Source organism: Lynx rufus, unplaced genomic scaffold (genome assembly GCF_022079265.1).
Source record: "Lynx rufus isolate CCGP_SWC_20201006 ecotype Redwood Valley unplaced genomic scaffold, mLynRuf1.p SCAF_15, whole genome shotgun sequence".
Lineage (NCBI taxonomy): Eukaryota > Metazoa > Chordata > Mammalia > Carnivora > Felidae > Lynx > Lynx rufus.
The window spans coordinates 21908708-21936464 of NW_025814829.1; the positions used below are offsets into that span (position 1 = coordinate 21908708).

Genomic DNA, 27757 nt, shown 5'->3' on the forward strand with positions numbered 1-27757 from the left:
AAATGTTTATTGTATGCAAAACATACAGCAAAAGTGAGTAGTGTATTTCGCATATAAAACTATGAGTATAAAGCTCTCCTGATACTTGCTGAGGAGTTTGGTGAAGATAGTAATAACTGACCTGTGTTTCACCTTAGCCATTTTTTAATAATTTTGCTTAACATTTTTGTTTATTTTTGAGAGGGAGAGAGGGAGACAGAACATGAGCTGGGGAGGGGCAGAGAGAGAGGCAGGCACAGAATCCGAAGCAGGCTCCAGGCTCCGAGCTGTCAGCACAGAGCCGGATGTGGGGCTCGAACTCGTGAGCGGTGAGATCATGACCTGAGCTGAAGTCGGACACTCAACCAGCTGAGCCACCCAGGTGCCCCTGTCTTGGCCATTTAAAAGACAGCTAATTTGACAACGCTTGAAGCAGTTGGCTGTAAGTGCCGAATGAGGTATATGGACAAAATGTCTCTTCGTTTTTTTTAAAAAAAAGAGGAGGAAATGATGAGGGCTGAATGGCCAGGAAAGCCGGGGGAGGAGCCCCAAACACCCTCTCGCCCCAGGGGGGCCTGGAAGCTCTCCTTTCTTCACCAGCCCCGCCATCTCCTGCGCAAGCAGTCTGCTGGAGGGTCCACAGCTGAACGTGTGTCATCAGGAGATTCGGCGTCTTGGGTAGAGCTTCTCAGACTCTCCCAGAAAGTCCTCTGCCTCAAACAGACAAACGGAAGCCGGCAGACACGGCTCCCACCACTGGCTGAGCCTCGGGGTGCCCCGGGCCACCATGAGGCGCCCAAAGAAAGCAAACGCACTGATCGATCCCGTGGCAGCCTGAGTTTCCAGGGAAGCAATCCTTCCTGGAAACTAGACAACCCCCTGGGGGACAGGCCACGGGTGGTTTGAGAAGGACTGACATGGGAGACTGAAGGCGGGTCCTTCCTTGGTTGCCTGTGGCCCCACGTGGCCCAGAAAGGCCGAAATGGACAAAAGGACCCCAGTCATGCCGGGGTCCGGCAGGAACTGCGGATGCTAACGTTAATGAGCAGGCCCACCTGTGTGTTCGGTCACCAGCTATGCTCCAAGGAGAAAGAACAGAATTACACTTGACCCGGTTGTGGAAATAATAACAGGAAACGGGCCAGACTCCCAGGAGGAGGTAAGAGGACCTACCTACATGAGCAAAAGCATCAGAAAGCAGGTGGGGTTAGTGTCGATCGCTCTTAGAAAGCCCACCAGCAGGAAACACTCTAGTCCAATAGTCCCCACACCTCCTCCACTTGTGTCCTACGGGGCCGTCGGGCTGGGACAGTAACAGATGCCCGCCAGGCTTTGTCAGGCAGTTCTGGGGCAGACCCGAGTCAGATACGAGGGCCAACAAGGGCAGTTTGTATAGGAAGGTGTGGGGAAAGCGATCCCAAGGAAGGGGCCACAAAACCCAAGTCCCAAAACAGAACGAGCTTTATGCGGTCAGGGTGACAGGGACACCAGCAGCCCAGGAGTAAAAGTGACTCAGGAAGACAGGGAGATGACATGGTGGCAAATGGGAGAGGGCTCAGCACAGCCCTGGTGGCTTCAGCCTGGTTTCAGGGTGTCAGGGGGTGTTTCCTGGCCCAGCCTCACACGCAGAGGCTCTCAGCCTACAGACACCTTGGGCATATGAGAAAGCAATCCTCACTGGCTTCAAGGATCACATTTTCTGAACCCAAAACTAACACATTCCACTAAATATGTATGTCTTTGTGGGACCATAAAACAGGATATTTTAGAACATTTGTGTCCAGGGAAGTTTAAGGCATGCAATCAACAAGAACCACGTAAGGGTCAGATCCTAAGACAGACTGCCTGACGGCCTGGGTGTCTCAGTCCCAATTCTTAGCTTGTGCCCGAGAGCAATTGAATTGAGCTAGTTAAGCAGGAAAGGAACTCATTTATTCACATGTTCGCTTGCTTGCTTGTCTGTTTAAAGAGGGTGGCACATCAGGTAGCTGATAGACTATTCTAGAAGCAGGCTTGAAGGGCATGCAGCCAGAAACAAGGCCCAAGGTCAGGCCCATGAAGGCGCCACAGCCACCACCACCCCCGCCTCCCCCCCCACCCAGGGCACAGACCCTGGAGCTCGCTCCACCAAGGCCATCCAAAGTAGATGACGGATGCTTCAGGGGAGCCATTGTCGCTCCTGCGTGTGGAAAATGGCAGGGGCTGCCACCACTCTGTCACCCTCCACGAGGCCCCGGCTTTTGCATGCCACTAACTCTCAACTCAAGGCTAAACTGGCAGAACCATTATGTGCTGGTGCCCTACCAGTACGCGAGACCGGGCAAGAGACCGGGCAACATGGGCACCTCATGTTCGACAGCGGGAGGCAGGCTGTCTCACGTGGGGGAGAGTGACCCATAAGAAATGACGGGCTCACATGCTGAGGGGCCAAATGGCACAGTCACCTTTTGGGAAATCTGGGGGAGGAGCTTTGTGAGGTGCCCCGGTCCCCACACCTGCCTCCACGCCTCCGTGGAGCTGGGGAACAGACACCAACACGCGAGTAGGGTATTCTCATACACCGTGGGACCCCCGCATGCCAACACCTCCTTCCTCTTACTCTGGAAATATTTCCTTCTGGCCAGCACTGCTTTGAGTCTGTTTCCCAATCTGCAGAACCCATCGAATTAGTCTCCCAGGGCCGCCGTAATAAGTTCTACAAACTAGGTGGTGTGAAACAAATTTTTTTAAAAAATTATTCATCCTTTTGCATTTCTGGAGGCCAGAAGTCCAAAATCAAGGTGCCACGAGGGCCAGGCTTCCTCTGAAGGCTTTAGGGGAGCATCCTTCCTGGCCTCTTCCAGCTTCTGGCGGCTCCTGTGTTCTTGGCTTGTGGCCACGTCACTCCAGTCTCTGCCTCCCTCTGTCCTCACATGTCCCTCTCTGTATCTCTGTGTCTTCTCCTCTCCTTATAAGGATAGAGGTCACCGGACTTCATTCATAATGATCTCATCCCGATCCTTAACTAATTTCATGTTCCCAAATAAGGTCATTTTCTAAGGGTCTGAACAGATATGAGTTTGGAGGTACGCTACTCAATCCATAATTTCATCTACAGGGGACTTCCCTAAAAGCTTCCCAGAGGATGTCAGACAGATGTTTCCAGGGGCTTGGGGATGGAATACCAGACAGGCACTGAGACCCAGGCACCACAGACCCAAGGCCTGCCCATAGACCACGTCCTGTGGATGACATTCTGACCACAGCAAAAATAGTCCCAGGTAAGCATCGCAGATGCACCGAACAACAGAGGAAACGAAGGGGGAACATATTTCTGGGTTGGTATAAATAGAAAACAAAGCAATTTAAAATGTCTCCAGATATTCCCTGGGGGGGGGGCGGGGCGGGGCAAAAAGCACCACCAACGAAGAACCACTGGTACATATGCCCAGGAGGGAACTGCTGAGCTGTGACATATGAGCAGTTTACCTCTGCTAGATGTCGTCAACCTGCTCTCCCCAGTGGCACCGAGGGGGCCTGACAGCCCCCGGTCCCCACACCCCACACTGCCAAATATTGCTTCAGACATGAGTAATTTTGACAGTCCGATGGGTGAGACTTGGTAGTGATTTTTATTTTAATTAGCATTTCCCTTTTTTTTTATTTTTATTTTCAAAGCTGATAGCAATCACACCAACCTATTCCTTCTCAGAAGTTATGCTGAGCCTTTTTTTGGCAATCCCCAAAAAAGAAAAGGAGCTAAATCTGCTGGCCCAGCACTGGAGAATCTGGAGCCGGGATCTGCAGGCTAAGCATGACCAATGAAACTGGTCCTTTACCCCCATTGCAAATTGGCTCCCCCACCCAAGGCCGGGGGCAGTCCCCGAAGGGGACACAGCGCTCCGTGCTGGGGGGAAGGGGGAGCCCCTCGCATCTTTTCTAATCCACCTGGGGCAAATGCAGAAATTAGAAGGGATACGCTAGCGCCCTTCTTCCTCCTGTGGAAGGGGCAAGGGAGGTGGCCTCTCTCGGCCAGCACAGACGGGATGGGGACGACAGCACCGCAGTGACCCACCCAGGGCCACCCTAGAGCATCTGCTGCAGTTACTGTAGTCGTGATGGCATTTGTAGCCAGCGGCGGGGGAAAGGGTACGGGGTGGAGGTGTCAGTGACTGTAGGTGAAGGGCACCGTGGAAAGGGATGAGGAGAGGAGACCCCCGGGGAAGGCACTGGCATCTCCTCAAGCCCAAGTCACAAGGCATCAGGCCATGACTCATGAGCCCTGGTGAAGACAGCGGTGAGGATGGTTGGGAAGACCCCCGTGCCCCAGCAAGGACAGAAAGGCAACAGTAGGAGGCCGGCGGTTGTGCTGGTCCAAGAGGGGCACACCCGTCTATTGGCTCCATTGTCACATCACCAGATAATCCTTTCCTCATCGCCTTGAATAGGATGGTTGTGAAACATCGTTACAAACCCACAGTGCACCGCGTCTCGTCAATGTTTTGTGTGTGTTAGCTGAGCAACCTGGTTAGATTGTAAATTCTTTAAAGGTAGAGACCATGTCATATGATTCCTCCAAATAGCTCACAAGAGTTAGCACAGAGCTGAATTCAATTTTTTTTTAATTTTTTTTAACTTTTTTTATTTATTTTTGAGACCGAGAGAGACAGAGCATGAACGGGGGGAGGGTCAGAGAGAGAGGGAGACACAGAATCGGAAGCAGGCTCCAGGCTCTGAGCTGGCAGCACAGAGCCCGACGCGGGGCTCGAACTCGTGAACCGCGAGATCATGACCTGAGCTGAAGTCGGACGCCTAACCGACTGAGCCACCCAGGCGCCCCTCAAAATTTTTAAGTAACACCTGTTGGATTATATTCTTTTGGGGGTGAAAACAGTGGCATGAAATGGATTTAATTGCCCATTACCCACCCACCCACCTACACACACACACACACCTGTTTTTCTTTGCTAAAAATATAAAGTGCTTTCAATTGTATGACTTCAGTTCTTTTCCTAAAATATCTCCCCGGTAAGGAGACACGTATGATTCACTCCATTTTACAGACAGGGTAATTGAGACCTACCCCCTTTGATTGCTTTGCCCCTGGTGGCATAGACCCAACACTGAAACCCAGGTCTATTACCTTCCATTGAACTGCCAGGTGCTGTGTGCCCCTTGCCCTCCTCCTGTCCCCATCACCCTGCGCCACTGAGGTGCCTCCCACACACCATTGCTTTTCTTTTTAACAATACAAAGCATCAACAAAGGCCCACTTCAGATATCAACAGGGCCCAGCAGGTGATAGAACTAGATGGTTGCCAGGGATCCTAGTCTCTGTGTTCACTGAAGAAAATCCATGTGCCAGTGTGTAATATTGGGGGGGGGGAGGCCAAGTCTGAGGAAGACCTGGGTCTCTGGGTGGCTCCAGGAGAGAGGTGTGAGAAAAACAATCACGATTTGGTGCTAAGGTAGGTATATGGAGAGATGAGGTAGGTCACTCCATGAGTCCATGCAAAAAAAAAAAAAAAAAAAGACAATGTCAAATCCTATTAAAATGACATTGTAGGGGCGCCTGGGTGGCGCAGTCGGTTAAGCGTCCGACTTCAGCCAGGTCACGATCTCGCGGTCCGTGAGTTCGAGCCCCGCGTCGGGCTCTGGGCTGATGGCTCAGAGCCTGGAGCCTGTTTCCGATTCTGTGTCTCCCTCTCTCTCTGCCCCTCGCCCGTTCATGCTCTGTCTCTCTCTGTCCCAAAAATAAATAAACGCTGAAAAAAAATTCATTAAAATGACATTGTAAATCCTAAGATGCTGCTTTTGTAAACATTTTTTGGGAGAGGGGACTTGGAAGAAAAATGCTTGAGGAAAAGAGGAATCCCATCTTCCCAAAACATCTCTCCCTTGGTAAAAATCCACGAGCTAAAAGCAGGACCCATGCTAGGTTGGGGGCTTTGAGCCTATACTAAGTTTTAGTCTGTGTCTTATATTGCTTGATGGATAGGAATCTTAAATTTCTCTAGAATCTGGAGTTCTCCATAGCAGCCAAACAAATAATGGAGGGCTGAGATTCAATGTGGGAAAGGAAAACTCATTCCTTTGTTATCAATACCTGATATAGCATCATTTAGTAAGCATTTATGTCCCAGGTATTGTGTCACAATAATGCTAGGAGGCAGGTGCTTTTATTAGTAGTATTTTTCATAGAAGGAACTGAGATTCAGAGAGGTTGAGTAACTGCTCAAGATCACCCAGCCAGTAAGTGGAAGAGGCTGAAGTCGAACCCTGGTCCACCAGTCTTTAGCCTTAATCTCTATGCTACCTACCACGCTAGGTCCCTTGCGTCTATATATATCTGTGTATGTTGGCGTGTGTGGGAACCGTTATTCAAGATACTTTCCTCTTACAAAACTTACAATGTGTCCTCAGAAAATATATATTGGATCAGAGAATCTGAGGCTGGTGCCAATAGGTACAGTATAATAAAGTGATGGTCAACTTAGTTTTAGAGGGTAGGCGATTAGTAATGCAGAAGAAGGCGTGAGCGTGCACAGACATACAGGAAGAAAACGAAGAGGACCCGAGTAACAAAGTTGGGGAAATAAATGCCCAAATCCACAGGGCCTTTGGAAAGAGAACCGGGAAGGACTAGAGGTTCCGAAACCCAGAATCTTTAGACTTGCTCAAGAATGGCTGGGCCGGCCCCGCAGACAGGCTGCGAAATGGGGACATCACCCAACCTTTAGGGACCCGAGGCACTCGGTCAGCAGGTGGCGGGCGGGAGGGGCTCCCGGCACAGCAGCCGCCACACCAGGGCTCCGCCCTCTGCCTCCTCCCCCCCCCCCCCCCCCCCCCCCGCTTTCTGAATGGCCTCATTCTCCGCAGCCAACCTGCTGAGCAACTGCGCTCCGCAACTACCTAGCGCCCCCGCCCCTACCCCCACTTTAAAAAAAAATTCTCGGCCGCACCTCTAGCGTCAGGGAGGACTTTGATTGGCCCGCTCTGCTCCCAGGCCAGCCAATCAGCAGCTTGTTGCCAAGGTGGGGCTTCCCCGAGCGGGAGGAGGCTGCGGCGCCCCAGCCGAGAGGAGAGAGCAGAAGTGAGCGCGTTTGGTCGCGCTTCAAGGTCTCAGCCAGCTGCTCCGTGGGGATTGAGGGACGTGGGTGGGTGGCCCAGGGCTCCTCCCTCGACCCACATCGAGAAGGGAGGGAGCCAGACACCTGCCTGCCCTCACACCCGAGGCCTGCCCTCTCTCCCTCCTCCTGGCGTCTCCACCCTCGCTGGGCAGGTCCGATTCCAGGCCGCCCGGGGTGGAATCCTCCGCTGTCCCCGGCTTGAAGGGCATCTCCACTGTCCCCCAAAGGAGTTGAGGACGAGAGAACTGCCTCCGCTGGAAGATGCGGAAAACAAACCCCACCTGACACGGTTAGGGCCAGACTGAGACCTGAAGACGGGCTAACAAAGATATTGTCTTGCAATCTGTGCCCCACAGTGACCAAGTGACCACCTCATGCCTGGTGACCTTGCGGCCTGTGAGGGGCTAAGGAGAGACACGGGCGGGGTGGGGGGGGGGGAAACCCAGGAGGCAGAAGTGCCCTAACCTTTTGGATTGGTTATTCCACGGGTAAAATGAGGCTACCAATAATGCCTAAACCGGCACACAGAGAGGGTCTGGACCCGAGGGTCTCAGAGCCTGAGGACCCGAACTGTTGGCTCAGCCTGGTGAAGGTGGAAGAGGGGTGCAGGTGGGAAAGAGGGTTACCTGAGCAGCTCTATGATCTTAGGAACAGTGAAGACCACATTTCCAACCATAGCTCATTACTAATGGCAGAAAAGGTGGAAGCAAATTGATGCCCACGCCAAATTCTCCTTTGGCCTCGTACCCAATTCCCAGACTCCCCATTCGTCTCGGTTCCCAACGTGCAGCCTGTGTAAATGCGTCCTGGGCTGGTGAGGGTGCTAATAATACTTAATAACACTGTGTACTTACTAAGCCAGACCCTCGTCTAAGCCCTTCACACCTGTGAATTCCCTCAACAACACTCAATGCGAACTGTATTTTATATTCATCTCAAAGGTGAGAAAACTGAGGCATTGAGACGTTGCGAACCTTGCCTGTGGTCACAGAGCTAATAAATGGCAGAGCCAGATTTGAACCTAGCTGGTATGTTTCCATCGAGGGGCCCCATCTGAACTTGCTCCTTCACCACGCTGCCCTTGCTGCAATGTGGTCAGAGAAAAAGGCCAGAACGGGTTGCCTTCTGAAGCAGCATGTGCCCCCGGGGGGAAGGAACTCCAATCATCTGCCTTCTCAATACTTCCACGGACTCGCGGTATGGACTCGCGGTATGGCCTCGCCATAGAAAATGAAACCAGGTAAGCTGGCGAATTGTATGCTATAGGAGTTTTACCACAAAACAAAGAAAGAGAGACAGAGAGAAATCCTCCCACCCACCTGCCCAGTCCTGATCACCACCGTTGGGTCAATCTGAAGCATCCCTAAGTGCCAAAAGAGAGGTGAAGGGGTGATCCCCCACGCTTCACAGTTTTGTTGTATGCTTCCAGAAGGGACCCCGCTTAGGGCAGACATGAACTCTGAGGCGGGAAGTGGCGGGCAAGAGTTCAGGGAGGAGAGGCTGAGCCCCTGCTCCCACCTGGTGTAGGGAAAGGCTACTTGCTGGGCACTACTTGTGTCTGGAGAGCGATCCCTGACCCCCTTCTGTCCCTCCTTCTCTTTACTCCCTTAGCCCTGACCTCTTGCTCAGCACTCCGCACCTCCCCCACCCCCACCTTCACCCACCCCGCACCCGCTTCCCAGCTCCTTGGGCACACCATCTGCCTAGCCTCCCCCTTCCCCAGGGACTTAACTCCTTTTATTGAGACCTTTAAATAATTAAATGCCCCAAAGCCTCCCCCACTCGGATCCCAGCCCCTGGCCTGGGGTGTTATTCAAAGACCAGGAGCTGGGCTGGAGGGCTGCCAACCCCACCGCCTCTATTCAGCTCCTTTCTTGTCCTGCTCTCAGCTGCCGGGCAGCTAATGGGCCTTTTCTCCTGCTTTGGCCCCTCCGCCTGCCAGGCCCAGGCCACAGGAACCAAACAAAAAGCGAGGAGCTCTAAGGGATCCGTTGGGGGTGGGGAAGGAGGAAGACACCAGACCCACATTGAACTGGGAAAGGGTTGGGGACAGAGAGTGGAGAGAGAGGACCCCAATGGCTTTTCAAGCTCCTCATCCCTGCAGGAGCTGGGGCCACTCCCTCCCACCCTGGGGAACTGTAGGCAGAAAATGGGGGGGGGGGAGGGGTGTGGCAGGGGGAGCAGGCTGGAGGCTGTCGATCACTTGAGTGGTTTGGGGCTTGGGCATAGTCCTCATGCAAATTATCTTAGTGAGTCACTGAAAGTTTGGTCCAGACACAAAGAAGCTGCTTCTCTCCCCCGCTGCCTCCCTTCACTGCCCAGCAGAAGCCCCCCCACCGCCAGCCAACCAAACAAAAGGCCCAAGCCCAGTGGTGCGTGAAGGAGTGAATGGGCGAGAACCTCCCTGGTGACGTCCCCACGAGACAGATGGCAACAGTTGCCAGCCTTCTTTCATCGGCTCCCAGTCATAAAGAACAGCCCTCCTCCCTCCAGAGCACATCAGCTCCAGCCCAAATACACAAGTTGGTGGTGGGGGGGGGGGATGGGGCGGGGGCTGCCAGGGGAGCGGGAGGTGGGGGGGACTGAGACTGGATGTTTGGCTGGAAAACAAAAAGGTTGTTCAAAGCCCTGGCGCTGGGGCCAGCCTGCCCATCTGTCCTTCGGGGAGGCTCTGCCCCCACGCTCCTCCTCAGCTTCTGGCCCATTCTGTGCGGAACCAGGGGCCCTGGGAAGGGAGACGTCACTTTGGGGCAGCAGTGCTATGCCATGGTAGTTTGGGGCTCTGCACTTTGAGGCTTTCATTAGGCCAAATCCCCCGCCTGGCATTGTTTCGACTCTTCAGAAACAGAGTTAAAAGGAAAATCCAAGGCTTTGGAGAGAGGTGGAGAACAGGGGGATCTGGGTCCTCTGCCATTGATGATCAAGTTTGAGTTGTTCTAGAATGGGATCCCATCAAAATAATCCACACGTGCCTTCAAACGTCAGAGGCTAGTGGAGAGGAGTGGACCAGGAACCAGGGGACCCGGCTCTGGTCTCAGCTCACCCTCTGGTTGGTGGGTAATTCTGGGCTGACGGAATCCCAGTTTCCGCTCTGTCAACTGGGGGTAAAGGGACTGGCCCGGCTGCCCCTGCCTCCAACACTGTGGAGAATAAGCAGATATGCAAGCCCACGTTCTACAAACAGAAGAGGCTGGGCATATATAAGGATTTACTCTGCATTTCCCCACACCCATGCCCCGCAAGAGGTAGAGTGGGCTTGGCACTTTGAACGTTTTTGAAGTACTTCATATCTATTCTTCTGTGAGGCAACTGAAAGCAGAAAGGTCTAAGGCAGGGAAAGATCTTTTTTTATGCAATAAGGTTGGAGGTTCCCCCTGCTTCCCTTCCCCTCTCCCCCCACCAGTCTCCTGAATCTCCGATTATTGTCTCCCTTCTCTCTCTGCCTTCCAATTTCAGCCCAGCCTGATTGGGAACTCTAGGTTAAGGGGCTAAGAGATCTCAATAAATACAGAATAAAAGGGAAGATCCCCTGTGTCTTTTTTTTTTTAACTTTTTTAATGTTTATTTATTTTTGACAGAGAGAGATAGAGCATGAGTGGGGGAGGGGCAGAGAGAGAGGGAGACACAGAATCCGAAGCGGGCTCCAGGCTCTGCGCAGTCAGCACAGAGCCCGATGCAGAGCTCGAACTCACGGACCTCGAGATCATTACCTGAGCTGAAGTTGGACACTTAACTGACTGAGCCACCCAGGTGCCCCTCCCCTGTGTCTTAAAACAATAAAAAAGGTGTAGCATATGCAAAGTTATGATTCCAAGGCCATAGGCTTGCCTCTGGGCTAACCTCACGCCCCCCCCCCAAGTTGCATTTTCTGCAGAAAGGCTGAGCTGGTGGTGCTAGGGGGCTGGGTTGGGGGGCAGGAGGTAGAGAGCAGAGCTCTGGACTCCCCTCCTACCTGGCTTCATGCCCTCTCTTCCATCCACCCACCTGACCTCCTGTTGTTTGTGTTGGCCAAGGTGACTCTGCTCAGCTGGTTTGGGTTTTTTCTCTCTGGCATAAGATAGTAAAGGCATTTCTCAAAACATCTCTCTTTCCCAACCCTTGCTCAAACTAACCTCACCCATCTTTGATCACTTGCATTTGTCTAACAACCATCTGGGCACTAACTTATGTGTAATGTATCCTTCTGTGTAATTTCCATTTGTTTGCATTTAATCCATGCCGTCAGTATTTTCTGTTCTCTCAGGTGCAATTATCCCATCACCTCCTTTGGACTGGCAACGCCCTGAGGCCAAAAACCCTATATCCTCATCTCTGCCTTCCCCCAACCCGGTGCTCCTCACAAGGACCCATCTCCAGGCATAAAAGGGCAGACAGAAAACTGGACCAGAAAAAGGTCTTGCAAGGTGTCGTGTGCAGCTGGCCCTGTGCTAGACTTCAGACCCTGGACTCCAAGGCCACGATTGATCCACTTTAACCCCCCACATTCAGATAGCACTACAATTCTAACAAGCGCTCCTACATCCTGTTCCGCCCTTGTGTCTTTGAATCTCACCCCACAACACCATCAGTGTTCCGTTCCCCTCCACCCCCGGGAGGTGACATGGGAGAAGTCTGTTGGTCAAGCAGTGACGATGACAGGTAGATGATTTTCCTTTTGTGCAAACAAGAGAAGCCACTGGGGCCCGGGCCTCCGCCCTGACAGGGCCGGGTGAGAGAGGAAGTGGGTCACAATGGATACAAGGAGTTCCTGTGTTTTGCAGCAGGGGTGAAGCAATGCATTTGGCTGGTCTGTCTCTACTGGATCGAGAGCTCTCCAACGGGAAAGACACAAAAGGCAGAGGAGGGGTTGGTCACTGGCACGTCTAGCCTACACTACCTGGTCCCCCAGCTCTCTTGCTGTCAAATTCATACCCAGGCACCTCCAGATGCTCTGGGAGATGGTGAGCAATATCACAGGTGATCTCTAGGGCCTTATATTCCATTTGAAATGCGATACATAAACATGGGGTGCCTGGGAGCTCTGCCGGTTAAGCGTCCCCCTTCTGCTCAGGTCATGATCTCATGGGTTCGAGCCTCACGTCGGGCTCTGTGCTGATGGCTCGGAGCCTGCAGCCTGCTTTGGATTCTGTGTCTTCCTCTCTCTCCGCCCCTCCCCTGCTCATGCTCTCTCTCTCAAAAATGAATAAACATTAAAAAAAAATGTGTAGGAGTGAGATTCCACTCCAAAAAATATAAGAATATTTTTTGACTATCTGCACTGTGAACCGGGGCTTGGTGTAGAAGTCCCTCGAATCCAGAAGACCAGAACACTGGTGACCTGGGTGTCACTGGGTGACAGGAAGAATTAGAAGTCCTGGGTCCAGTTTTGCCTTCATTTTTCTTGTTGTTTCTCCTCAGTTTATTCAGCCAGTCCTGGGTTTGAGCTCAACTCTGCCCCTTACCTGTAGGAATTAGAGTCCAGGGCAACGGGGCCTTTGCCCTGAGGTTCCTGGGATGACCCACATTGTAGGCCTTGACCCGTCCTCTGGGGTGGAGAGCTTCTGGACATTTCATTTGTGCAATGACCCCCTTTGTTCTGACCCAACAGGAGTCCCTGCCCTGCTCTGCCGAGGAAGCCTTCCTGGGCCTGTCGCTGTTTACAGACTCTCAGAAAGGCAGGTGTTGGGAGGAAGCTGCCGCTTGCGGTCGGTTCTCCCCAGATACAGGAGCGCCCGGCCCCCCCTAGGCCGGCTGCCATTGGCCAACAGGAGGCCAAAACAGACTCCTCTCCCGCCTGCAGCCACCCAGCCAGCAAACAAAGAGCGCACAGGAAACACCTGGAGGAGAGGGCAGCTGGCAAGGGGACCTCCGCAGGAAAGAAGAAAGGGTTTGCAGGAGGAATTAGGCTGGTGAGGAGCTGTGGGTGGGCGCCCGGGGCTTAATCGCATTTCTCTTGGCCCCCCGCCAGCTGCTGAGACCTAGTCGCTGAGTTGCTCAAATGCACCATCCCTGGCACCCTCCCTCCGGGCCTCCAGTAAAGGGATCATCCCTTCCTGTGCCAGCTTTCCTAGCACAAGGGCACAAATACCCGTAAAGAAAAGACTGCTCAGAGGGCTTTCCCTCTGCCCCTCTCCTCCCTTCTGTGGCCCTCCTCATTCTCAGCCAGAGAGTCTGATCCTCTTTGGAGCAAGTAAACTGACTAATTTATTTACTTATTTAAGTTTATTTATTTTGAGAGAGAGCAAGAGAGAGAGCTTGCACCTGTGAGCGGGGCGGGGGCAGACAGAGAGAGGGAGAGACAGAATCCCAAGCAGGCTCTGCGCCGTCAGATCTCACGGCGATCTCACAAACCAGGAGATCATGACCTGAGCCAAGATCAAGAACCCGATGCTTAACCGACTGAGCCGCCCAGGCGCCCCTAGACGATGTAAATTTAAACCCAATGTCCAGGAGTGAAGACAGAATCCTTAACCAAGGTAGCCGCCCATGTTATGTCAAAGTCTATTCCGAAGAGAAGTCTCCATTTATTTCCAAGCTTATTTATCTAGATCTACATCCACATCTGCTTACTTGTCGTTTAGTACTTCAAGTGGTTGTGGTTCGGGGTGGAACAGACTTGACTGAGGAGAGTCAATGACACCCTACCAACAGCATCCGCCCAAGAGCATGTCTGGGGGTGCATAAACCATGTGCTGGAAACTTTGTATGTATGTAGCAGCAGCAGCCCACAGGGCTCCCTCACCCCCTCTTAGGAAACCCCCCGATAGGGCACTTTCCTTTCTGGGTCTGGAGTGGGAAGATTGGAAGCAGCCTCCTGCAGGTACACCACAGTTTACTCAACCACAGCTTTTCATTCAACAGCCAGCATACTCGCATCAGACTGTCGCACGCCAAGTCGTGGGCAGCACACGAGGGTGTAAAAAACAGAAGGCAAGGGATCCTTCTATGGAGGCGTGTGTGGTAATCGTGGGAGAGGGGACGCGAGCTTGCAGAGCCTCCAGACATCGACCAAAAGTGACACGTGAAGATGTGCTGACTGTGTTTGTTATGAACACGTAAACAGTGATAAATGATGTGTATACATCATTTAAGAGGCGCTGGAATAAGGCATGTCGTATGAGGGGGTAAGCGGTTTTAAACCATGTGTACAGACATTGAAAAGCCTTGAGGTCAGAATGTTTTTAAAGAATGCAAGTGGAATTATCCAGGGAAGGCATCCTGAGGAGGCAACAGGGGAAGGAAAAAGCGTGGACTCTGGAGACAGACACGTCCAGATTTTAAATCTGTTTCCACCACCTCCCCCTCCAGTCACTGGTGCTTTGCTCCCTTCATCTACGAGCTTGAGGCGACCATCTCTCAGAGTGTGCTCATGGAGATTGTGCGAGAGAGGCTGTGTGTAAGGCAGCAGGCAGAGTGCCTGGCCACATTGGTGTTCGGCACCCAGTAGGTGCTCGTGTCCTAGAAGAAAGCACATCAAAATACTTTGACAAGGGGTTTGGGGCCATGATAATTGGCAGAGTAGGGAGTCTTGCAGATGTGGTCATGGCGGCAAGGAAAAGCGAACAGGAGAGAGTTGTGAAGGTGGGGTATCCCGGCACGGTTAGGCCATTGCACAGGGAGTCTGGGGTTGGAAAGTTGGGGAGCGCCTTGTATTCCCATCTTAGACATTCAGAATGGCCAGGAGAGGCAGCAGGAAAGGAATGGCCTGATGAAAGCGAAGTTTGTGGTTGCCCAGGCTGCTGGCCAGCCTGGGTAGGGAGGCAGATAGAAGGCTGTTGTGTGTTATTTCCATACGATGGAGCAGGACCAGGGCTATGCACTGGCCTAAATGGAAAAGAAGAATCAGGGATTTCCCCTGTCCTGTATGGAAATGGAAATAGAATGGTGAGAGGTGATTTAGCACAAGTGATTCATTTTACGGATGAGAAAACTGAGGCTCAGGAGGGAGGAGGGACTAGTCTAAGATGTCAGAGACGAATCTGGTACTAGTTATTGTCAGACCCGAAGCTAGGGCTCCTACTTCCCAACTCCTAAGCCCGTGGGTGTTTCTACCACCAGGCCGCTGACCTCCAGAGTAGACATTGGGGAGGATTTCTGTGGACAGGATCACAGAGTCTATTTTCTCTCTCCAGCTACCTTGGTCAGAATTCCTTCCGCACACGTAGCCCAGCCTTCTCTCCAGGTGTGATTACCGTCTGGGTAAACCCATTTAGGGAGTTAATTGATAACTAAGGTTCCCCCACATTATGATTTAAAATGTGTCCACCCCTCTGTAAGTAACATTTACGTTTCAATAGCAGGTGCTTAAAGACCTAAGAGCCTGTAAGATTCAAAGGACTGTTTTCTTAAGAAGGTGCAATCACAGGGGCACCTGGGTGGCTCAGTCAGTTAAACGTCAGACTCTTGATTTTGGCTGAGGTCATGATCTCATGGGTCATGATCTCACGGGTTGTGGGTTCGAGTCCGTGTCGGGCTCCGTCAGGCTCCGCACCGACAGCTCCCTTTCTCTCTGCCCTTCCCCTGCTTGTTCTCTCTCTCTCTCTCTCTCTCAAAATAAATAAGTAGCTTTAAAAAGAAAAAAAAAAAGGTGCAGTCACAGGTTAGCTCTTCGGAGCTGGGACCCCTCACTGGCAAACCCTGAATGAACTTGATTTTTTTTTTCTTCTACTCCTTACCTAAACTCCTTTCATCTATTAGCCTCTACTCTTGGCAACTTTGAGACCCATCTGTTCGGCCAATATTCACTAACACCTATTCAACACCAAACACTGCTCAGGTAAAATCCCTGGCTTACATTCTACTGTAAATTCAGCGTTATAAGGGGGTGCCTGGGCGGCTCAGTTAGTTGAGCATCTGACTCTTGATTTCAGCTCCCATCATGATCTCATGGTTTGTGGGTTTGAGCCCTGCGTCGGGCTCTGTGCTGACAGTGCAGAGCCTGATTGGGATTCTCTCCCTGCCCTCACTCTCAAAATAAACTTAAAAACAAAATCCTTGTTTAAAAAAAAAAAATCGGGGTTATAAGGACTAGGACAGAAGAAAAGACTGAGTAACATGGGAAGGAACAGTGTCACTGCAAAGCTGGAAGAGAAGGTCTGAATCTTGAGAGACCAGAGTTAACCAGACAAAAGTGGGTAGGCAGGTGGGGGCAGAGCATTGAGCAAAGGCCCAGAGGCTGCAGTCCCAGGCATGAGTTAATGGGCACCGGTTGAGGGTGGGCAAGTTGCCTCTAGTATAATCCTTGGAGGGGAAGCACAGGCCTCAAGCGTGCTCGCTGTCCTGTCGGGAACATACTGGGATGTGCCTTCGAGAGATCCCAGCCGTGGTGACAGTGTGCCATTGATGTCCTCAATGCAGAGCCTCACTCCGAGTATGGGGGTGGGGTCAGAAAACCCTACACCCCCATTTCCAGGTGGTCCAAGGCACATCATAAGTCACAAACTGGAAGCCTATGCAAATAAGTACTTAAAAGCAGTTTACCCCTTAAAAAAAAATTAGTGGCCGTCGTTAGAATTTAGGGAGATGTGAAATAAAAGTCTATATTTCAGGTTTCTCTTGAAAAAAATCACAGTATCTGATATCACTGGTCTCCCAGGAGGACAGTGGACTGGCGCTAAGGAACAGGGTCTTTTTCAGACAAAGCCTGAGCTCACTCCCCAAGTTCACCACAGCCTCTGTGTGGCTGTCCTTCTTCACTGACAGCCTGGCCCTACCTTGGCTCCTCTGGTGCTCACTGAACTCTAAACGGCCCCTCCCTGCTGGTGCTGGTAAATAAAGGAGCCCCAACCTGCCTGGCTATCACCTCCTCTTATCTGATGTGCCCCGGGAAGCCTGTTGGGTCTGCTGGACAAGGGGTGAATAAGGCCTGCCCTTGCTTATGGGAACAGGGGTGGGGACTAGTAGACCCACTTCAGCTGGGAGCAAAATGACTTGGAGCCGGTGGGCGCCCAGGGAACAGGGCCCCCTCAAAGCCGGAAAAAGGACAGGCAACACATCTGGGCAAGGCTTGTTTGTACAAGATCATTATCCAGGGCCCTGGTAGCCTCTTAAACTGAGTTCAAATGTTTTTCATACCAGCTCTGCAAAGAAGTGGTACAGAGAGAAAGCCAGAACTCTCCAGAGCTCACCAGGCTTGCCCTTCCCAGCTTCCCCGTTTCTCTCTCTTCCTGGAAGGGAGAACGTGATTCCGCATGATTCCACAGGTGGGCAGGAAGGAGGTAAGCAAGGCTGGTATTGGAAAATCCGTTCCCCACCCACTCTGCCTGTGAATGGGCACATAGCCCAGTTTGGTATTAATTTACAAGCAGACCATGGAGCCAAGAGGTCAAAGCTCCCCTCCAGCCAATGAGATCGGATGTCTGGCGGGCACATGGTACATTTCAGCCAGAACGGCCAAGATCAGACATGAGTGCATTCATTCATTCTGCAGGTACCTACAGAGTACCTACTACAGGCTAGGTGATGCCGGGAAGGGCTCTTTGAACTGTGAAGAATTTTTCTTGGTTTTGTTTTGATTTTGAGTAGGCTCCACACCCAACACGGGGCTTGAACTCATGACTCTGAGATCAAGAGTCACATGCTCTACTGACTGAGCCAGCCAGGTGCCCCTGGACTGTAAAGACTTTCAAGCAAAGGATTGAAAATCATCTTTCAATGGGGAGGCCGAAGGCTGCTTGGATGTTCTTCGCTGCGGCCATTCTCGGAGGCACTAGTGGGACTAATACTTAAATAATGGTTTCCTCCCAGTTACCAGAATGTCAGTGTCCTTATTCAGCTCAGGACCAATTCAGATTAACTTCTACTTAAAACTACAATTTTCATTTGTTGCATACTTAAATATGCAAAGCACTATGCCAAGTGGTTTAGATCTCATTTCAACCCTCCTTAACATTTTCAGATGGGTTCTATTCTTTTTTTTTTTTAATTAATTTATTTATTGTGCGAGAGAGAGAGAGAGAGAGAGAGAGAGAGAGAGAATGAATCCCGAGCAGGCTCCATGCTGTCAGCTGCAGAGCCCAATTCAGGGCGTGATTTCACAAACCATGAGATCCTGACCAGAGCTTAACTGAGTGCGCCACGCAGGTGCTCCAAGATGGGTTGTATTCTTAGTCCCATTTTACAAATGGGGAAATGAGGCCTGGTTGAAGTAACTTGTTCCAGAGTGCACACAGGAAGTAGGTGGGAGAGAGGAGATCAGACCCCCGGGCAGCCTAACTCCGGGGCCTGCCTGAGCTGCTAACCTGTTTGCAGCCCTGCCCCACTGGGCTTGGAAATAGAAACTTTACCCAGCAGCAGTCGGACTCAAGCAAGGGAAGACTATTTACTTCACTTCCCAACCCAAATGACCTTCCAGTTCAACTAATTGAAGATAATGATAATAATTGTCCTAATTTGCCCTCCAGTGACTGCCAGGATAATGGAGATGATTTAGAATCAAAAGCTGAAGAAAGGAACAGAGGTCATTTCATCCAACTCCCTCATTTCTGAGACAGGAAAATTGAGGGGCTTGGCCAAATTCCCACAGCTGGTTAGGAAGGACCTGGGCTACAACCCATATATTCTCCCTCCCAGCCCAGAACTTCTTCTACTGCATCCTGCTCTGCTGGGCCTCAGTGCCAGTACTGGCCTGGAAGCCAGGAGTCCTCGCTATCTGTGCTCCCGGAAGGCCACTATGGGGCCGATGTCAGACTCACAGAGGAGCGTTTCTTCCCCCTGGGCTTGCTGGTTGAAACATCAAGGTCTCCCCCACCCAAACCTCCTTATCAGGAACTGGGATGGGCTCTTAATCTGTAGCTCCCAGGCCACGTCTACACTCTCTGGACAGCGTGTTATCATCCAGAAATAGCTGACGGAGCCCAGGTCTCCTCGGCTGGCACAGTGTACCAAGTGGGGAAGCTGGGAGCAGGATGGACCAACCACCCAATGCCCGGTCCCGGGACACGTGAAAACCACCAGCTGCTACTCAAACTGTTCCTGCCTACAGCCCCTGTACCCCCAGCTGGCCAAGGGGTAGTCCCCACCACTACTGAAATTGGCCAGATCTAAAGTAAGCAACACAGAACACTCCCATGTAAATCGAGGGAGTGTTTTTCTACCAGGAGCCGAGAACAATCCCCAAATCAATCTGCTATGCGGCCGTCTCCCCCGCTCGGAGACAGAGGTGGGTGATGATGGCCCCTTGGCCTCCGAAAACCCTCCCTTTCAGGCTTTTTACTAAACAATATGAAAACCAATGAGTGGAGCCTCTTAGGAAAGAAGAAGGTAGGTGCTGGTAAGAATAGCACACCAGGAAGGGCAAAAATTCAACCCTAACTCCATCCTTACATCCCAAAAGGCGGGTCCTTACAAATGAGTGCCTAGGACATTTGTGCTAGAAGCTACAAATGAAAACGGGGCCATTCCTTCAAATGACCTCTTGACACAAGTGTCCCTGTAACTAATTCTGTTTGTGATACAGATGAGCCGGCTCCCCGCAGCCCCATTTCCGGCCTCCGCTACCCTCCCAAACGCACCACACACAGCCTCTCTGGCCTACTTACCACCTAGGACGCCCAGGTCAAACCGCATGTTTGTTCATGAGGGTCATGGAGGCATGAAATGAAGCGTGTACATTGGTGAGGGGTGGTTCTGTTCACGAATCAATGTGTTTAGAATGTGGTTTAAGTGCAGCCCACCTCTGGCCAAGAAGAAAACTAGCCCAGGTCAGTGATGTACTTGTGACCTCAGCGGAAATTGCTGAGACAGCAGGTGGGGGGTGGGGTGCGGAAGCCTGTGTCAAAACCTCATGGACCAAACCCAAGAGTCGGGGATGATAAAGACTGTTCTTATTTCCTCACATATATCCTATCCATACAAAGGGAGTAATAAATTGGTAACCTTTGGCTCTCAAATCTTTGCTGTTGGGAGTAGCTGCTCTTTAGCTGACTGGTAGCCTTGGCTGTCCATTACACATTCAGTTCCAGGGCCCAGATCCTGAGGCCCAACTGCTCTTGTCTAATAAGAATGTGGGTCCTGGGGCACCTGGGTGGCTTCGTCAAATGTCCGATTTCTTGATTTGGGCTCAAGTCATGATCTCGCGGCTGGTGAGGTGGAGCCCCGCGTCGGGCTCTGGGCTGACAGCTCAGAGTCTGGAGCCTGCTTCGGATTCTGTGTCTCCCTCTCTCTACCCCTCCCCTGCTCGCACTCTGTCTCTCTCTCAAAAATAAACTTAAAAAAAAAAAAAATGGTGGGTACCAAATGGCAGTCCCAGAGATGACAAGAGAGCCTGTGCCGGGAACTTTCCAACAATTCTGCCCCGGCCTGGCAAGGGGTTCCATGCCCCCTTCTCACCATTTCAGTCTGAGACTCAGGCTGTGAGCCTTAATCATTGGTCATGTGTTCAATGCCTCGCACTGACTGACGGTACATGCTTGCTGAACAAACAAACAAGGGAACACAGCTAAGGCCTAGGGAGGGCAGGATGCGTGAGACCTGGCTAAAGAGTGCTCAGTCTAGAACCCCGTCCCGTCCAGCATTTTCACGGGGAAGTGAGAACGCGCACTAAGGAATGAGGTAAGGAATACTTCTTGGCTCTCTGTCACATAACGAGATTTTTCTTTTACACCAGCCACCTGCTATAGGTCTTCTGAGTGTAACTGAAGAGAAATACCATGAGACACCAAGAAAAGGATTTGCATCTGAAGAAAACGCTTAGTGAGTTGAGGATGTTGGCTTCTCTACACCACACGGCTTCATCTGCTACATTTTTATTAAAGTAACCAAAAAAGAAAAAGAAAAAAGCGCATACATTTGTCCATAAAGCTGTACATCCTTCCATATAAAAACACTATTATACAATTAGTAACCTTTGTCTTTTCTGTCAGAATAGCTTACCAACGTGCTACTATTATTTCTTTTTACTTAATAGGAGAGACAGGCCTGCTCAACAGTCCAGCTCTGGGTATTTTGCTGTTTTTTAAAGTGAACATTAAAAAAAAAAAAAAAAAAAGAAAGACAGAGAGAGAGAGAGAGAGAAGAGAGAAAAGATTAAGCAGGAGACCATGAGGCTGCTTCTTTTTTTAAAAAGGCAGGGATCTGTTTGCAGACAGGATGCAACAATGCCACGTCCAGTGATTCACAGCTTTGTCTCAACCCACAGGCCAGAAAATGAGCTCTTGGGTCTGTGGGTCTGAAGTTAGCTTTAAAGCAATAAAGGCTGGAAGCAGGGTCTGGGAAGGCAGCTTGGAGTCTAGAGTTGAAAAGGAGGCAGGACTGGCAGGACTGGGTAGGGACAGTGTTTGGTAAATAGCACCTTTGAATCAGAAGTGAGTGGTTAAGAAATTCAGGGAAGGGGACTGGCTGTGGAGTGGGGGACCCTCGGGCAGGGAAGAAAGTTTCCTCACTAAGGGGCGACAGCCTGGTGGGCTGGACCGGAGGGTAGCCAGGTAGAATGGACGCTCTAGCTACGTCCTTCTAAAGTGATTTTGAGGTTAGGAAAATCAGAGCCTTCGGAGGACCCCCTCACTAATGTCACTGAAAAACCGAAGGAAGGCGATTTCTTCCCAGTATAGATTTCCACTGGCTCCGACCCAGCATGGTAAATATTGCACAAGTCTACAGACAAATCTGGGTTGTACTGAGAGACAGCAACTTCCCCACAGGTGCTCTGAGCACCAGGGAGAAAATAATGCCCAGGATTTTGGCTTTTAGTGTCAGCCCTACAAGAATACCAAGTAGTCCTGCAGAACTCGGGGAGTTCTCCCATTCAGCCAAGGAATACCTGCGAGGCCGACCAGCCAGCCAGAGTCCCGAGGACGGAGGGATAGTTCCCGAAGCCCTCCAGGGCACCAGGAGATTCTGAGAGCTGGGTCTCCTTCAGACTCTCCTGGGACCCAGGAGGCCATATTGCACAATGAGTCGAGAGCTCTTGTTCTGGAACACTGGGTAGCTCCATGACCCAACCAGAAGGGGAGAAGAACGGGAGAGTCAGGGAGGAGTGTTGTGCTTTTAAAAAGAAGGCAGTAGTAAAGAACCTAGAGTTCCCTGTAGCTTTTGAGCCAACTCTTGAAGGGATAGTGGCAGCAGCAGCAGCATCAGGACGTTCCTGTGATTCCAGAAAGAAGGGTTTTGGCCAAAAAACCCCAAAAAACAAACAAACAAAAACAAAACAAAAAAACACATCCCCAGTGGATACTCTTTGGGTCCCAAAATTCCATTGCAAGTCACCCCCAACTTAATCACCACGTATACTCACACACAGAGCAGCACACAGCAAAGCAAAGGTTTCGTGCAGAGTTCCCTTCAGCCCCAACCCCGATCACCTCTAACTCCTGCCTTACTCCCCCGACCCCCACAAAACAAAAAGCTTTTGTTTTCCTGGCTGGGAAGCAACATCTACCAGGCCCCTGAGCATAGAATCAGAAACAAGTCATGATTTCAAGAAAAGCTGCTTAGGGCAGAAGCAATCAGGAGAGGACTTTTCACTCTCTGCCCTGGATCTCATCAGAAACATGAAAGACGATTAGGCAACATAGTATAACTTAAGTCCAGGCTTGAATGCCCCTGAGTAAGAGAGGGGCCAGGGGATACAGGTGTCCCGTTCCGGAGAGGGAGAGGTTTGAGTTCAGCCCCTCTTTCTCCCCGCAAGGCAGATCCTGACCTCTCTTTCACAGTTGCTAACCTTGCTTGCTCCCTCCCCCATCTTCTTGGGGTGCCAGCCAAGCTTCTCCCACCTCACCTCAAGCCAGCGCCCCCCCCCTTCCGTACTCCCCCCTCCCGTAGGCAGACACGCTGGTTCCCAGACTCAAGCGCACAACAGTTCTCTCCGAAGGCACCTGGGGAGGCCACTTCCAAGCAGCTCCCTTTAAGGATTTTTCTTTAAAAAAAATCTTTTGGTTTTTTTTTTTCTCCCCTTTTCTTAAAAAAAATAATATATATATATATATAAATAGCTCTTCATTTAAAATACAGTTCCCCAGGTTGAGGTATGCAGCGGCCTGTTGTCACGACAGAATGAGTACAGTAGAGTGCCTGGTGGGGCTGGCGGGGGATCTAACTGGAGACCGCCATCACGTAGTTCTTCGAGGGGCTGCTCCGGCCCAGCATCATTTGGTTCTTGCAGGTGAGGAGCCCATAGGAGGCTGCCACCGGGGCCTCCTCGTACAGGACGCAGATGGAGCCATCCTCCCCAATGCGGTAGGACACCTCGTAGGGGTCCACCCACAGGGTCAGCTCACTGGGCAGCAGCTGGTGCAGCTGGGGCTGGCTGAGTCCGATCTGGCTGGCCACCTTGCTGATGATGGGGTCCATCTTGTGGTTGATTCGGATGCAGCGGTAGCCGGAGCCCTTGGACGGCTTCTCGGGAAACCAGTGGTGTTTGTAGTGCTCTGTGGAGACGGAACAAGAGGGAGATGCCCTGGTTAGAGCAGCTGGGCTGTGGGGGAAGGGGATGAAGGGACAGGAGGAGAGGCAGGAACGCAGAGATTTTAAGTAAGCAAGGTAGTTTCTCATGAGCTCCAGGACCTTCCTGAGACCCTCCTGTCGCTGTAGCAGAGATAATTGTATGGAATCTGGAACCCCCCCCCACTAGGAGGAGGATGTGTGTGTGTTGGGAGGGAGTCCCATAGCTCTGAGGCAGTCCCAAGTAGCCAGTGCTTTTGGCACACCCCAGTTTAAGGAGGAGGGGTGAGACTGGGGAGGGCATGTCCAGACAGGGCCTCTGGAGACCTACTGGCTGAAGTGGGAGGCCAGGAAGGCTGCCACCATTGTCAGATCCACAGCGACTCATTGTGTCCCCCACTCCGGGCCCTAGAGGCTCCCTCTGCCTCCTTCAAAAGCCAGAGCCCCTGAGCAGCGGCTAAGGGAGTCGAAATCGGGTTGGTTTTGATGAAACATATGTTGCTCCACAGAAGGCAGGATCTGTGTGGGCACGTTTGGAGATGGCTATCGCTGCCCAACACGGTCGGCCAACCGGCTGGAAAACAGCTGGGAGATAAGTCTGGCAGCGGCTGCTTATCTCTTGTCCACCTCCCGTTTCACACCGCCCCCGCCCCCAACACACAAGCCAGCAGAGCGCAGTTACGACCTACAAGGCTTTCTCGGGACCATAATGGGTGGCAGATGGCTAAGGGGGGCCAAGCATACAAAGGGGGCCGGGATTCCAACTTCGAACGAATCAACGATCGGCCCGGGCACAGCGCAGCCCCGCACTGCCGGAAGAACCACGGCCGAGACTCCCAAGTTGTTAAGAAGGCTCAGTTGCGCCTTCTTCTCCCATAATGACCCCTTGGCTGGCCAGGCTGGGTCGTCCGTGGCGCCCTGGAGAGTCTCAGTAAGGGCAACGAGCTCGCGCTCAGGCCCGCAGGTGCCTCCTCTCCCGGGGCAAAAGCCACGACTCGGCTCACACTCCAGGGCCAGGGTCTGCGCCTTCGAACGCGCCCGACCGGAGCGGACACGGACCGAGACCCGAGCGCAGACCCAGGGGACTGCGGGGACTGCGGGTTGCCCCGGGGGCTGGAGGAAACCGAGTCCCGGAGCTGCTCGTGAGCGGAGCCCTGCTCTGGGAGCAGAGGAAAACGACCAAGGCAGGAAGGGGAGCCGAGCCCCAGCGGCAGGGGTCGACGGACGCCAGGATCCTCGGCGTGTGCTCACCTGTTAGTGCCTCCTGGAGAGCGCCGCTGAAAACCTTTAGTCTCTGCTCGCTCACGCAGCCCCGGGTCCTCAGGAGGCTGGAGAGGAAGCCCACGGCGGCGGCGATCTCCGGAAGCATGTCTGTTCTCTTCCCGGTCCAGCGGGCCTGGCTCATGTCTTGCTCGGCTCAGGAGGCGGTGGCAGCGGCGGGGAGCAGCGAGAGGGAAGTGTCCGGTGGGACGTGCCGCTTCTCAAGCTTCCTCTGTGCGCTCGGCCGCTGCTCGGGCTCTGCGGGGACTTTACCCGGGACGCGCCTTTCATACTATTCCGAGAGGCGGGGGAGCCCGCGCCGGCGCCCATTGGCTACTGCCAGCGGATGGGGGCGTGGCCTGACGCCCGCCTGGCCCCGCCCCGCGCGCTCCCGGGGCCGCGAGGCCGCTAGCCCCTGCCCCCGCCCCCGCCTCCGCCCCCGCCGCCTCCCCTGCGCTGAGGTCATCGCCCGCTGACGTCAGTGCTGGGAACCTGAGCCGGGCTTGCGGGCCGAGGGAGGCGCCGGGAGAAAAGGGGAGCCGGGGAGGGGCCGAAGCCTCTGGGCGGAGGAGTGCTGCGTCCAGTTCGCGGCCAGAATGCCTGGACCTCCTCTCCTCTCCGCCGGTCCTTCCAGATTTAGGTCACCGGCCGCCTCCTCCAAGAAGCCTCCGCTGATAACACCTCTCTCTCCCACGCGGCCCCTTCTCTGGCTCCCACATTTTCCAACGCCCACGGTCAGAACCAATCACTCGGACGCTTCGTCACCTTTTAACCGCTTTGCCCTGTTTGTTAAATAGGTTTCTCTGGGCTCTTCGGAAATGTGGACCAAGTCTTGTATTTACTTAGGCAATAATCCCGTCTCCCCCAAACATGTTCTGCCCTTCCTCTGCACCGATGCCTTTTCTCTTGCCTGCTAGCATCCAAGTCTTACCTGTTTGAGGCGGAAGGGTGGGAGCAGTGTTGCAAGACTTTTCTGTCCCCGCAAGTTATTTTTCTAGTCTCGCCTTCCTTTGAATGCCAAAATTTTTGAATAAGTGGTCTGCTCTCAACTGCACACATTTTCCTGGCCACTCCCTTTTCCTCCTCCTCCCCTCTTCCCCCAGCCCTCCCTCATGTCCTTCCTCCTTGTGGATTGAAGCTTTTGTAAACATGGGCTCTTGGGGGAAAGAACCCAGCCTCAGTGTCCGAGATCCACATGCAGGACCGTCAGGACCTGGCCCGGTCACAGGCGCTGGGCAGATGTCCACTGGATGGGCAGAGAACTTCGAACCCACATCCCGGAGTCTGGCATACGTGGGTGCCCCATACGTATTTGTTAAATGAGTCAAACCCAGTGGCCTCTGTAAATTCTCACTTTCCTTGGACTCTGGGCCCTGCTGACCACCTCAGGAAGCAGTTTCTCCTCCTTTTCAGGGGCACCTGGCACCAGGCTTCTCAGCCTCCTTCCCCTGCTGTGTCCGCCTGGACCCCTTCTTGCCCCTGTTCCCTCTCTGTGGCCCTTCCCTCCTCTCCCTGTTCTCTCCACTTGCCTTCCTCACAGAAACCCTATTCATGTCGTCCACTCTGCTTACTTTTTCACAACTGACTTTCGAATCTGCATAGTCTGTCCTGGTGTCCTTTCATCCTGCTGCTCCCCCCACCTGCTCTCTCCTGCCCCGTGGGTGTCCAGCCACCAGCACAGTGTCAGTCTAAGCCCACGGTCTTTTCCAGCTCCCTTCCTGATGTCCATGGCTGTCAGAGATGCCTTCCCTTCCCCAGGCACTCCGCCCTGAAAACTCACACTCACCTCTGACTTCTTGTACTTGGCTCCTCAGATCTGGCCCCAAGACCAGTTGCTTCTTCATATCTAGATGACTGCAGTAGACTTGTCAAACGCCATCCCCAAATGACCCTTCCTGCTGTTGGTAGAGCTGCATTCCAACAGGTCTGCATTCACTTGCTCTTTAGCTCAGATCATTCTGAGGCACCCTCCACCCCCATTCATCTGGACTCCTTTGCCTAATATTAAGATCTTTCGGAATTTGGCCCCATCCACCTTTTTAGGTTTCTGCCACTTTGTGCTCTAGGCTCATCCTCCTTGCTGTTCTCTAAGCATCAGGCTCTGCAGCCCAGAGCCCCCAGCATTTTGCCCGTGATCCCCAGCCCTGCCCTGTAACATAGCCCCCGTTCCAGGTGTGCCTGAATGTGCCGGGCTCTGGTGCACTGTGGCTCATGCCATTCTGCCCTGGACACCTCGCTGCCTCCTTCTCACCTCTCCCAAACCCCCACACTCCCGAAGGCCCAGCTGAAGCTTGGTCTTCCACTCTCAAAACCCGCACCGACCATTCTCCCACTACAGAATTAATGTTATCCATACCATTTATGTGGCACTCATAGTCTGTGGTTTGGTGTTATTAGGGGTATTTTTAGAGGTTGACATCTTATCTCAACAACCGTCTGCAGGCTGCTTGAAAACAGGTTACTATACTCATTTGTCCTACATTTGTCCAGGGCAGTTTAGATTTCAAATATTCTACTCCAATGCTTCATATGGCCCATGAAGACACACTGGAACACATCTCTTTAGATGGCCCCCTCGCCAGCTCCTCCCTGAACCTGGATGGGGCCCAATGAAACCCTCACCTCTGCTCGCTGAGAGGAAAACGCTGTGTTACAGAAAACAGGGCTGGGAATGGAAACAGGATCACCTCTGCTGCAACATCTAGACAGACCAGGTGTCGCCCAGGCCAGAACTGTCCAAGGTCCACCGCCAAGGAAGGCAGGGGAACGGGTCAAAGTATAGACAGGGTGGTTCGGCACCTGAATCTGAAAACACTTAACATCTTCCTGGGTGTGTCTTCGACAGGGGCTGGGTGTTCTGGGCCTTGCTTTTATCTAGAACTGGTGCAAAAAAAAAAGTATTTTGACAGACTGCCTGTTTTTGTTTTGTTTTGTTGTTTTGGGTTTTTTTTTTTTTTTTTTTTTTTTTGCCTTAGGAAGTAGAACTCTGTCCTTGTGTAGATTTTTTTATCACTCACCAAGTCACACAGCTAGTTCTCAACAGAGCCAGGAGA

The 27757-nt window shown here is 52.4% G+C and overlaps 1 protein-coding gene and 1 long non-coding RNA gene across 2 annotated transcripts; one reads left to right on the forward strand and one right to left on the reverse strand.

Moving 5' to 3' along the window:
* The first annotated feature begins 17162 nt into the window (after nt 1-17162).
* LOC124510004 (uncharacterized) lies at nt 17163-20845 on the forward strand. Its single transcript, XR_006961565.1, has 2 exons — nt 17163-17284; nt 20674-20845. It is a non-coding gene; the product is annotated as an uncharacterized LOC124510004 (long non-coding RNA).
* On the reverse strand, nt 20797-24971 carry BTG2 (BTG anti-proliferation factor 2). The gene is made up of 2 exons (XM_047076657.1): nt 24696-24971; nt 20797-23431 (listed from the first exon to the last, which is right to left on the reverse strand). The coding sequence occupies exons 1-2, from the start codon at nt 24847-24849 to the stop codon at nt 23097-23099; spliced, it is 489 nt and encodes a 162-aa protein (XP_046932613.1). The 5' UTR covers nt 24850-24971; the 3' UTR covers nt 20797-23096.
* Between the last annotated feature and the right edge of the window lie 2786 nt (nt 24972-27757).